General features: G+C 38.9%; 1 protein-coding gene across 1 annotated transcript; it reads right to left on the reverse strand.

Moving 5' to 3' along the window:
* Nucleotides 1–8,471: 8,471 nt before the first annotated feature.
* LOC135475582 (complement C1q-like protein 4) lies at nt 8,472–10,072 on the reverse strand. Its single transcript, XM_064755507.1, has 2 exons — nt 10,040–10,072; nt 8,472–9,008 (listed from the first exon to the last, which is right to left on the reverse strand). Exons 1-2 carry the CDS (start codon nt 10,070–10,072, stop codon nt 8,472–8,474), a joined length of 570 nt encoding a protein of 189 aa, XP_064611577.1.
* Nucleotides 10,073–13,342: the final 3,270 nt, after the last annotated feature.

Genomic DNA, 13,342 nt, shown 5'->3' on the forward strand with positions numbered 1-13,342 from the left:
CAGTATTCAGGTGTATGGGCTGAGGAAACCAGAGGCTGAGGAAACCAGAAACCAGAGTGTCTATAGAAACTACCGACCGGTACCGGACAAACTTCCTGAGTTAAAGCCACAGCCGAAACAGGGAGGGCTAAATTCGACTATGCGATATCATTTGTTAATAGCCAGAGAGCCGCAGCGAGCCGGCGTTATAACCATCTGAGCCGGCGTTTTAACCATCTGAGCGAGCATTATAACCATCTGAGCCGGCGTTTTAACCATCTGAGCGAGCATTATAACCATCTGAGCCGGCGTTTTAACCATCTGAGCGAGCATTATAACCATCTGAGCCGGCGTTTTAACCATCTAAGCGAGCATGGTCCCATCCAGTTTATTGTTAATAAATTGGACATAAATTATTAGGTTATGCATTTTGAAAAGGGTCGCCTGGCATTTTGACCGGCCCCTACTGATATTCGTGTTATGATAGCCTATTCTGACCACGCAGACGATACCGATGTGAATAAAGTAATGAATTAAAACAGCGGCATACTTATGTTGTTTTACAATTGCTATTACTATTTAACACCTGTAATCAACCAACCAGCAAAAGCCTTGGGTTTTGTGTGAAAACTCAACATATGTGTAAAATCAATATTTGTGGGAATTACTTTACTTTTTACTGATAAACCTCCTGATGTAAACCGCAACACGACCACGAGAACCGACAGTCGTCTTGAGTATGTGCTATAGGTAAAACACCCCAGTTCCATAAATATGTAAGAAATTATAGTAAAGTGTGACTTGAAACTCTACACATCTGTAGTTTTCTCTACATAAACTGTAATTCTAACATACCTCCCAAAACTGTAACACTAAAAGCAGTGGTGAGCGAAGTGTGCTAAAATTACCAATCTGTACACAGTTGCCGTCCTTGTCACGGACGCTGGGACGGTTCCATTTCGCTAATAAAATAGGAAGGTTGGGTTGTGCTGTCAACGTCTGTTTTTTTCAAAATTTTACAGCTCACATTTTCCGAGAACAAAAGCAAAATGAATTTAGATATAATTGGTCAGGTAGTAAAGTTTAAAGGTGAATTATTTACCATCACCGACATCATGCGACCAATAGGCACTTATCCCGTGTATGAGATATAAAGAGGTGGCATCAAACAACAAATAGGTATTATATCTGGATAAGCGCAGCATGGGCGACGATGAGTTTTTTCAACGTCCTCTTATAGTAACCCCTGCAAAAGTTGTGGATTTACTGGTATTACAAGCAAGCGACTGGAGTGGACAGCTTATGCTCGATGATGGCAGAAATCTCCCGTGATGCAGAGCTCAGTCGGCGGTACACAAACCACTCTCTCCGCTCCACCGCAGCCACTATTCTGAGCCACCCTGGTGTTGGAATATAGGGTATAACGCCCGTAACTGGCCACCGGAACGAGTCCAGCCTGAGGAGTTACATACAGCGACAGCTCCTCTGTAGAACAACGCCGCACTTTGAGCAGTGTTTTACACTCAACCGTTGTTTCCTCCCAGTCGTCGGATGCCTTTGTGACTTGTGTCAGCGCGCCTGGCTCCATACCTACCGTGACCCCCACACAGGAGCTGTAGGCCTGAGTCTTCCGCAATCGGCTCCACATGGCTACAGACCCCCATTAAGTTTCCATCAGCGACAATGTTAACGTTAAGCGTTGTAGCTCAGCCCGAAACATTCCGTTGTCAATAAGCTTTGGTGCATACCTGCCACAGCCTGTGAGAAAGAAGCCATTAAAATCTTGACACAGGTTGACCGTTAAAATCTGGACCTTTCTATGCCGGCAGCTGGGAGGGATGCCCAGCAACGCCAAGGGGACGTCGCTCGCAGCCTCATCACCACCTATCTCCTTGTGACCTCTCGCCCAGAATTTCAAACTTTCATCAGTAAAAGTCATACCTGCCCAAAGCTTAGACAATTTCCATCATTTTGATACCAAGCATGCACCTGTGCACCACAAACGGCAGGCTGGCATCAAAAAAGACTTTACACCCTAAAACATACATAAATACATACCCTCCCGAAAAACGGAAGTTGTAGTGGGGGTCTTTGTCCACATGGTCATCAAATTCTCAGCAAACGCTACCAACTCAGGAGACACCTTCCATTTAAGCTTCAGTTGAATCTACAAGTTTCTCCACGAAAGAAATTGTTCAGTTCTGACTTTTTTATTAGTTTGACCTAAAATCATCATTCCAAAGCTGTTACGTTCAAATTTAGAGCTCGAACATTAAGAGGTGTTGGCGGGGAAATATGCATTTATTGGTCAATAACTGTCACGTGCCCCGTTCTGATCGGATGATTTATTCTCACCCATTCCATTGACATGAACTTGCCCAACATCATAACAAAACTACCTAGACAGTTACAAATTAACAAAGAGGAGAGACTGTTTTCTTTAAGTGTTATTTTTCTCCTAATGTCTCAGTTATTTCATAATGGTATGTTTGAAGAGAAATAAAACATAGATTGCCATGCTCAAATCACCAAGACAATGCACAGCAGATCGGAGTTGTCCAATGTTTGAGAACGAGGGGCAGCAGGCTGTTCATTAACTTGGTGATTTGAGCATGGCAAACTACGTTTTCTTTCTTAAATAAAATTGGTTTGATATGTACAAATACATTTCTGTTCGCATTATAATAACACTTAAATATGTCAGGCTTATAAACGCTTAGTGTTTTACGGTCAAATGCAAAGTGTTTCAGTTATAAACAGAGAGTGCTTTACTTCAAAACAATGATCTTTAAAACACTAAAGGTGTCTTTAAGCTTGTCCCGACTTTGAAAACACTTTCCATGTTTATAAATAAAACGCTTTTTTGAATATGCAGGTAACATTTGGCCGGTTACAAGGCCAGTTGATGACTCTCTTACTTAAAAAAAATTCTGCATCTGTAAGTGTATAATTTTACGTGTCGTTAGTCGATGTTTCTTACACACTACGTCTGCTTCATCGCCAAATTTTCCCGCGCCCTATTAAGGACACCAAGGTAATGGAGGACGATGCTGGTGCTCGAGGACCAGGAGGCAGACCTTCTGGAAAACAACTTTCTCGGAATCTGCCACAGTGGAAAGTATACGCCAACCAACTAAACCAAACTAATATACAAACATAAGAACCATTAGCAAAGGAACGTTCGTATACCAGCCTTTTTACCTACTTGCATAAGAAATTAAGGTAAGGGATGGGACCTCGTTTTAGGCATGTGGCAGATAGTGCTTTCAGTTGCCGGTGCTTCTTACGGCGTTTTAGTGGTATTAATATTACCAGAATGTCCCAGGTATAGAAAGATTGAAGAGTTTAACCAAAAAGCGCTACACTCTGAAGCACAACTACCAAGTGATAAATGTGAATAAATGCAAATGAAGATAAGATTTTTCAGCATTTCAGTCACATAGTGGCTATACATATATAAAACGTCACAAGTAATGACGTCATGATGTCGTCATTTTAGTTACGATACCCCGAGTGAGTAGAGTCACTATATTCTGAAGGTGACTATGTATAAAAACTATTAAGGAGTAATTTTCACCAGGCCCCGTCTTTCTCGTTCACATAAATGGTATATTGACGACCTGCTAGCTTTACGCAAATATGTAACAAAGGCTCTGGAAGATATTAACCTACCTTTCTACCTAAGGAAATCACAGACTCTCCAGAAGGAAGATGGTATTGGTTACTTTTAGTATTTCAAGAAGCCGGTTACGCTTGACCAATTGCGAAACACCACCCTGTTGTCGCTGCTTTGCTTTTACTCTGTGTGTTGTACGTCAATAATTATGTTGTATTCCTGCATAAGCCAGGATTCTTCTGAAGGGCTAAGCATCGCCGAGGTAGCCTATCCCTAGTTTATTTACTACATGTACATAAGGTCTTGAAATTGGAAATTGCTCAAACATAAATGGCATAGTCCCGAACTGCTTTATTTTTGTTAAGCATTTATATTTGAGAACTTTTTCATTTATATTATAAGCCCCAGGTGATGAAAACAAAGCTTTACAGAAAAAGCCAGATGTTTTTAATAAAAAGAAAAGTTTCTTCTAAACACTTTATCCCTTATCGGATCAGAGGGAAAGCAAAAAAAAAACAACAATACAAACAGATTTGACAATAAAATCCAACTCAATTCAGGCATGTATGCATGAGTCAGGCCTATCCATAGTGTAACAGTTATTACATATAGGGCAAAATTCCATCCATAAAGATTACCTATAATGTAATAATGAATCCATTATGTGTAGTAAGTGCTACCCGTATAATGTCATACCCTTGACCAAAAATAACATTTGGCATAAATTCCTGTACATTGGAATGTAAAGTAGAAAGCACAAAGTACAGAAGTACAGATATAATCCCTCTGGTTGAGAAGGGCTGATGTTTTCTCCAGAGTATGGGTTGTTATAGAATACTTTGATGTTGTGGCGATTGTTGTAGTGTTGTAGTGATATTAAGTTCCTCTACAAGAACCTAATGGGAACAGTTCTTCCAGTAAATGTAACAATAATAGGAGATTTGTGCACAAGTAAAGCTGCAGACATGTACTGAAATACCGATGTATTGATCATAAAATCAACCAATTTACCTAATATACAAATAAATAAATAAGTAAATGAATAAATAAATGAAAAAGAATTATGCATTTCAACACCTTATATCGATGTGAATCGTTATCCACTCGCTAAATGGACATTGGTTTGTTGGCTAATAGACGATAAATAAACTATCCCAAACTCAACTGAAGTCGTTCAGCTACGTATGCCACAACTCTACAAAGATTCCAAAAAGGCATCAGTCCCAAGTTCAAGCTCGATTTACGGCGGAATCTGGAAGCTGTACCACCAAACTTGTAGTTGCTCTCTTAACGAAGGTATTGCAAAAAGTACAATCAGAAAAAGTACTTCAGCAAAAACAACACAAAAACTCTCTTGAAAACTGCTAACGTCTCACTGAAGAACTAGACAGTCAAATACATATAACGTATCGTCATATGTCTACTTGGGATTTCTCCACTCTTTGTACTACAATTCCTTTGTCAGTCATACGGGACGGAAATCAAAACAGAAGGAATCGTTTGTCGACCTACATCAAACATGTTAGAAGTAACATCTAAATGTGACCAAAGGCTCGAGTCTGTGATATACTGTTTTGAGCCAAAGCCAGGTGCTCAGGATTGCTTGGAGAGTTTACACGCTCAAACAAACCACTGATCACTACCATCTCTAGTTTAAACCAGCTTTATTACATATATTAGTTTACTATATGATGACAATCTTAAATACGGGTACAACATTTGTAGGTGTACGATCACAATCTCCCAGTTAGCAGCGTTGTTTAAGCTACATGGTAACGTTCACTACCTAAAGTGTTGTTGAAGCTACATGGTAACGTTCACTACCTAAAGTGTTGTTTAAGCTACCTGGTGATGTTCACAACCTAAAGATGGAACAATGAGCGTTGATGCTCATAGTCCTGACATCGGCGGTACCATCGCCATTTTCCATTCAGTTTACACTCGTATGTTAATTTGAATTTATCCTTACAGTTTTTTTTATGACATAAGATGCCCATTTTAACGGTTGGAGATTTATATACGTATGTCTCCCCAAAAGATCAGTGATGACTTGAAAGTGAATGTATTTTTAAGGACTAATTACAGACATATAGGAATATGTATAAATAGTTGACATTTTGTTCACAGATGTCCATTTGGTGCCCGATGATTGCTTTACGTTATACCGCTGAAGAACGAAATATCCCACGTGGCTGGTGACCCATGTATGTAGTTAAACTGAAGAGGGCTGTGTTGCCTTCGACGTGATGCAGCAGTGACCGATTTTATTAAACGTCGATACCATTAGTGATAAAATTCTGTCAATTAAATCTGTGTAAGGAATTGTAGTATGAAGAGTGGAGAAATCCCGAGTAGACATATGACGACACGGTATACGTATTTGACTGTCTAGTTCTTCAATGAGACGTTTGCAGTTTTTAAGAAAGTATTTGCTGTTGTACAGAAGTAGTTTTCTCTGACTGTACTTTTGCAATACCTTCGTTAAGAGAGTAAGAGTTAAAAGAGATTTTTTTGTAAAGGTTTCGAGCTCCGAGAGGACAATTTTCTAATTAGCTCTTATATTTATGTTTTTCGGCTCTGAAGACTTCGGACCAACTTTTGCAATACCTTCGTTAAGAGAGCAACTACATGTATAAGTTTGGTGGTACAGCTTCCAGATTCCGCCGTAAATCGAGCTTGGTCTTGGGATTTATTTTTGTACAATTGTGGCATATGTACGGATGTATCCCTCTGGTTGAGACAAGGCTGATGTTTTCTCCAGAGTATGGTTTGTTATACAATACGTTGATGTTGTGGCGATTGATGTACTGATATTCAGCTCCTCTACAAGAACCTGATGGGAATAGTTCTTCCAGTAAATATAACATTATTAGGAGATTTGTGCACAAGAAGAATAATTTGAAAGCCATCAATATGAAGGTTATCAAGCACCTTTCGCGCTGTAAAGCCCTTCAGAACTTGTTTGACTGTCTTGTGAGCATCGGTATTCGTATAAAGGATTGGATACACGAATTTTTTCTTTACAACCTTGGACCAAATGTCAATGCCTGAAGGTTCTACCTTCTCCCCTTTAGACTAATTTTTTCTTAAGAATTCAAGCTCTGGAAGGACAATTTTCCAGTTAGCTCTTATATTTATGTTTCCCGGCTGTGAATACTTCGGACCAATCACCATTACTTACAACATTAAGGTTACTAGTCATGAGATGTTTCCAGGGATTGAAACTAAAGTCTGACGATGCACAGTCACAAATGTATCGCCCAGATGTATACTTAGACGCGGAATTATATCTCTTGGATGCGATGTGTTCGGTGTATTAGTGGGAATTATGCATATTTGGACTCTCGTATGTTGAAACAGAAAGTGTAGAACTGGACGTTGCTCAATATTTTAAGAGAAAGTGCATAGAATAATGTGCGTAGAGCGTGTATGCAATATGGTTGTTTCAGACAAACCTACAGGATAGTTCACAGTCATATTGCTCTGAACCGACTTCCTTAACTTCCTCACACCATGGCACTCGAACGGCTGTGTTGTGTTAATGTCGTGTTATTGACTAGATGTTAGGTTGCCAACGGGTCACATTCTACAGAGAAATATACTGCTGACAACTTGTATATATACAAATGTCCTTTATAATTCTTGACAACTGGTTTAGTTTTAACCGTTACCGACTGAGGACTGGTACATTTTACCATTAGAGGGTGCGGGGTGGTATATTTTAATAGTAACGGGTTCGAATTGCTTTATATTGCCATCAGCGGGTGAGAACTGGTATATTTTACCGTTGGCCTTTGTAGACTGGTATATTTTACCATTAGCGGATGAGGATTGGTATATTTTACCATCAGTTTGTGAGGACTGGTATATTTTACAATCAGTGGGTGAGGATTGGTATATTTTACCATCAGTTTGTGAGGACTGGTATATTTTACCATCAGTGGGTGAGGATTGGTATATTTTACCATTACCGAGTGTAGACTTAAATACGAATTTCGGATGCATCTTTAGAACGTTTTAGGAGATCTTCATGATCCACTCTAATTATTCACACCAAAACATCCCGCTTGAAATGTTTTCATTCTTAAAGAAACACCACCAGCAAACCATTTTAAATTATTGTTTACTCTTTCTGATTCTTTGGGCGGTGGACGTTCTTTGTCTTGCCGTTTTGCGCTGTCAAACGTTCGTTGAAGACCAGTTGTTTACCACCAATACGCTGTGCATATCTGTACGTCACATGTGGGAATGTTCGTCCGTAACTTGCCAAAGGGTTTACACCAGGAATTCCGTTTCACTTCATGCATAAACCTGAGCGCGGTCGTAGGATAGGTAGACGAGTCTTTAGTAAACAATAACAAAACCAGTAAAAATATTTAAATCAAAGTATTATTTCCTTTAACGATGTGGTTTCAAGTTTTAGACATGTTATACATCATATAGGTCTTTTTCGAAAATATTGAATAAATCATACCTGTAGCTTTTACCTTGAAAATGACAAACGTAACGTACCTAACAGAATAATCAGTAAATCATCACCTGCATGCAGTAAACAAAACACGGAGAACGAATTAAGTCTTGAAAAGGATATTTTAATTCCAACTTAATATAGTCAACATGACATCGAAAACTGTTACATGATGGCTGTAGAGAACATTTTAACAGAGGAAAGTTTGTTGAAAGTTGATTAGGAATAAGTGTAGCTATGAATGATGACGTTGGGCGTGGTAGATGTTTGTTTAACTTTTGTGTGTAACTACTTCACAATTTGCTTGCACTTGACTTGAGATACAAATTACAAACAACACTTCCCATGCATAGACATTATCTCTTTGAAACTGAGGGAGTAACCAAAAAGTTATACGACAAAGATCATTTACCATTTGTCCATTGGTACAGCTCTGGGGATTTTCAGATCCGTGAATCTACCCGGTTTAACCAGAGACACGCTGAAGCTACAGAAACCGTTATTCTCACAGCCAATGATGGTTCCTTCACGACCGACAACACTGAGCTGGTCAAACTGGTCAAGGTAGAGGACGGCGGAGTTGGAGGCCGTGACACAATCACCTTCTGCCTTGGCCGAGTTGACGACTTCTCCGTTCTGGGTCAGATCCACATGGGCCTCTTTGGTGCTGCCTTTCTTGCTTTGTACGTGATAGTTGATGGAATAGATTCCTGGGACAGGAGCAGTGAAGACACCATATTCTGTGTTGTACCCGCCATTGATGTTTGTGATGATGTTGTCAAAGCCAACAGGTGCGGTTTTATAGAAGTACTGGTCAATTGTTCTGGCCACAGATGTGGCCACGGCGTCCTGAGGGTTGACGTATACTTCCGGCTGAGGCAGTTTCCGGGGAAGTCGGTCAGACGGGAAACCAGATTGTGAAACAGATATGGTGTGAAAGAAGCACTGAGGAATGAGATGCATAAAAATTAACATATTGGTGCTGAATAGTGTACATGAGTGGCCATCAAAGACCAATCAAGTCATTTACCTGGCAGCTTATTACCTGAAGTCGATGTGCATTCCGAACGAGACGACTGTTCCCTCTGGGAGAAGGTGCAGAACTCAAACAGCTGTATCCAAGATTTTCTCCAGATCAGAATATGTTTTAAGAACTGATTTACATCGTGATAACATAGTTTAAGTTTAAGTAAATAACCTAATGAAAGGATGTGTCTGTTTTTGGAAGAGCTGAAGAAGGTTTGCTAGCCTAACACTAACTACCCAAAGCCCTGGAGGCTATATCATGGTGATAAATGTTATCACCTCACTTCAATGGAGCAATTATAACAAACTGTGATTATTCCAGGTTATAAAGGTATTATATAGCCTAAACATGGTCATAGGTTTCTGATCTATATTTCTGTGCTTCCATTTTCATTTAGCAGCAAATTTTTACCACTTGGGTGGCATTAATTTCCACGCAAAGCATATGTCAAGCTTAGACCTAAGTTTCATTATCACACAGCACAAAATGTTTTAAAGCTTAGTGAATGAGTCAGTATCTAAGATAATTTACATATACATTCTTTCTTACGGTCAGTTATCTAACAGTGACCACATCCATCTGTCTGACCGCTTCGTGGGGTAAAGAGCGTCAGTCTCAGAGCATGCAAACAGGGCCGCTTGGACGAGTGTTAGTATAAAGTGACTTGGTGGGGTTTCATGTTGCGTTGTCTTCGCCATGGTGCTTCAGTGGGGGCAGCTCATTGACGCCATAGGTTCACGCTACCACAAGAAGACGGAGTATATGTATACACACATAATCATCGTCAAATGACATAAACAAAAAAGTATTGCTAAGTACGACTTAAAACCCCAAGGATACATATACATGCTCCCCTTTTAACCAGCTATTCAGTTATTATTTTTGTAATAAAATAATTATCATTGTATAACATTCTCCACGGCATGATATGCCTGACAGGTAAACATACGATGGCCAACATGACAAGAGTCAGGGACGTCATGTTTGTAGGTTGATCTGAGGACTCACAAGTAATTCTTTTTCAAAAAGAGTTGTGTAAAACTGTTCCAGAAGCTTTGTGTTGTCTCCGGTACACCTGGTCACTTATATTCACGCTGAGTAGGGTGGGGACTACATAATTTACCTTGAGGAATATTTTATTTGCAATATGGGCTTCGTTATTAGTGAAAAGAAATGAGGAAAGAAACACGGTTTAGTGTTATATAATATGCAGTTTCAATTCAATGGTTACGTTATAGGATCGATCTTATTTTTCATTTTAGCCCTAGTCAAATGCTACTATATTGATTATACCTGAAAACAGGAGATTACACGTCTTCTGGTTTTATTCTTATAACGAGTGTTTGCTCTTTGATGCTCTTCATAGAGAAGAATTTCGAAACATATGAGATGGTTTTTTTGTTCAACCTTCATAGTTTTATATCAGATTTAATGATAATTTCTTATTTGATGAGTGTTCCTGTCAATGTAATTAACATGCATACAGCTCTCAGCGTCTTTTAGCACGAAATCAGATGATTTGGTGTTCAGTTTTTAAAAAGGCTGACTACATCTAAACCTAAACAGTCTTTTGTTACTGATGTTAGGGCCAAGTCATCGACTATGAAACGTTTTATGATGTAATCTGTGTCATAATTGTGGGTGGTGAGCCAAAACAAATAAAATGACCGAGGAAATTTACTGTGATTTTTTCAGATGGTGACTGATTTATAAATGTCTATTTTACAGCTGATGGATGATGTACGAGTGTCCTTTCAACAGCTTGTGATAGATGTACGAATACCCACTTCGCAGCTGGTGATTAATGTACGAGTTCCCACTTCACAGCGAGTGATCGGTGTATGAGAGTAATTGGTATTTGAGTGTCTACTTAACAACTGTGTCTGATCTATAAATGTTCACTTTACTGGAGATTGGTCCATGAATGTCCACTTAACAGCTGGTGATTGATCTAGGGTATTCTCTTAACAAAGGAAATTTTGGTCTTTGTACAAATATAGAACCATATTAAATGTATGAGATCACCCAAAAGGAGAGCACAACTGGTACTCATCGGAATAAATGTACACTGGTGATATATGATTTCACCTAATTTCACACAGATGTTATTAAAGAGAAATTCATGCAACTCGACGAACAAGGAAACATCCCATAAATGGTGACCCTTGTATGTAGTGGAACTGAAGAGGGCTTTGCTGCCTTCGAAGTGATGTACCGGTGACCGGTTTTATTAAACGCCGATACAATTAGTAATAAATCTCTACCAGTAAAATCTGTGTAAGAAATAGTATTATAGAGAGTTCGAAAAATCCCAAGTAGACATAGGCTGATACGGTATATGTATTTGAGTGTCTAGTTCTTCAGTGAGAGGTGTGCAAGTTTTAAGAAAGTTTTCGCAGTTATACAAAAGCACTTTCCCTGAATATACTTAGTTAAGAGAATAACTACAAGTTTGATGGTACAGCTTCCAGACCTCGCCATAGATCGAGCTTTGTCTGGGGATTTATGCTGTTTTGAATCTTTGTAGAGTTGTGGCATATGTACGGATATACCTTCTGGTTGTGAAAGGGCTGGTGTTTTCTCCAGAGTATGGGTTGTTATAGAATACGCTGATGTTGGGGCGATTGTTGTAGTTATATTAGGCTCCTCTACAAGAACATGATAGTAATAATTCTTCCCAGAAATATAATATTAATCATCATTATTTACAATATTAAGGTTGTTAGTCATGAGAAGTTTCCAGGGATTGAAGCTAAAGTTTGACAATGAGCAGTCACAACTGTAGTGCCCACATGTATAATTAGACGGGCAATTATATATCTTGGATGTGATGTGTTCAGTAGGAATCAGTAGGAATTACGCATGTTGGAGACTCTCGTATGTTGAAACAGAAAGTGTAGAACTGTACGTTACTTGTGTGATCACTTTACTCAATATTTTAAGAGGAATTGCATAGAATAATGTGCGTAGAGCGTGTATGTTATATGGTTGTTTTAGACAAACCTACAAGATAGTACACAGTTACGTCTTCCTTAACTTCCTCCCACCATGGCACTTGAACAGCTGTGTTATGTTAATATCGTGTCATTGACTAGATGATAGGTTGCCAACGATTCACATTCTGCAAAGAAATATACTGCTGACAACTTGTAAATATATACAAATGTCCTTTATAGTTCTTGACAACTGACTTAGTTTTAACCATTACCCACTGAGGACTGGTACATTTTACCATTAGAGGGTGAGGGGTGGTATATTTTACCATTAACGGGTGAGAACTAGTATATTTTGCCATGAGCAGGTGAAGACTGGTATATTTCACCATTAGCTTTTTTGGACTGGTATATTTTACTATTAGGGAGTGAGGATTGGTATATTTTATCATTACCGGATGAGGTCTGGTATATTTCACCATTAGAAGGTGAGGACTGGTATATTTCACCATTAACGTTTGTAAACTGGTATTTTTTACCATTAGCGGATGAGGACTGATATATTTTACCACTAGCGGATGAGGACAGGTATATTTTACCATTAGCGGATGAGGACTGGTATATTTTACCAATAACGGGTGAGGACTGGTATATTTTATAATCAGCGGATGAGGACTGGTAAATTTTACAATTAAAGGGCGCAGACTGAAATACGAATGTCGGATTCAACTTCACAAGGTTTTAGGAGATCTTCATGATTCACTCTAATTATTCACATCAAAAATGCCGCGTTATTAGTTTCCAATCCTAAAGAAATACCACAGGAAACCTGTTTAAATTATCGCTTACTCTTTCTGACTTTTTTTTGACAGTACACGGTGGTCGTTTCTTGTATTGCTGTTATGCGCCGTCAAACGTTCGTTGAAAACCACTTGTTTACCACCAATGCGTTCTCCATATCTGAACGTCACATGTGGGAATGTTCGTCCGTAACTTGCCAAAGGGCGGTGGTTTACACCGGGAACTTCGTTTCACTTCATGCATAAAATTGAGCGTGGTCGTAGGATAGATAGGCTAGTCTTTATTAAACAATAACAAAATCAGGAAAAATAAATAAAAGTATTGTTTCCTTGAGAGATGTGGTTTCAAGTTTCAGACATGTTATACCTCATATAGGTCTGTTTAAAAAGCATTGTTTAAATCAATCATACATGTTGCTTTTACCGTGAAATGACAAACGTAACGCACCTAACAAATAATCAATAAATCATCACCTGCATGCAGTAAACAAAACACGGAGAACGAATTTAATCTTGAAA

The sequence above is a fragment of the Liolophura sinensis genome, chromosome 9 (genome assembly GCF_032854445.1).
Source record: "Liolophura sinensis isolate JHLJ2023 chromosome 9, CUHK_Ljap_v2, whole genome shotgun sequence".
Classification (NCBI taxonomy): domain Eukaryota; kingdom Metazoa; phylum Mollusca; class Polyplacophora; order Chitonida; family Chitonidae; genus Liolophura; species Liolophura sinensis.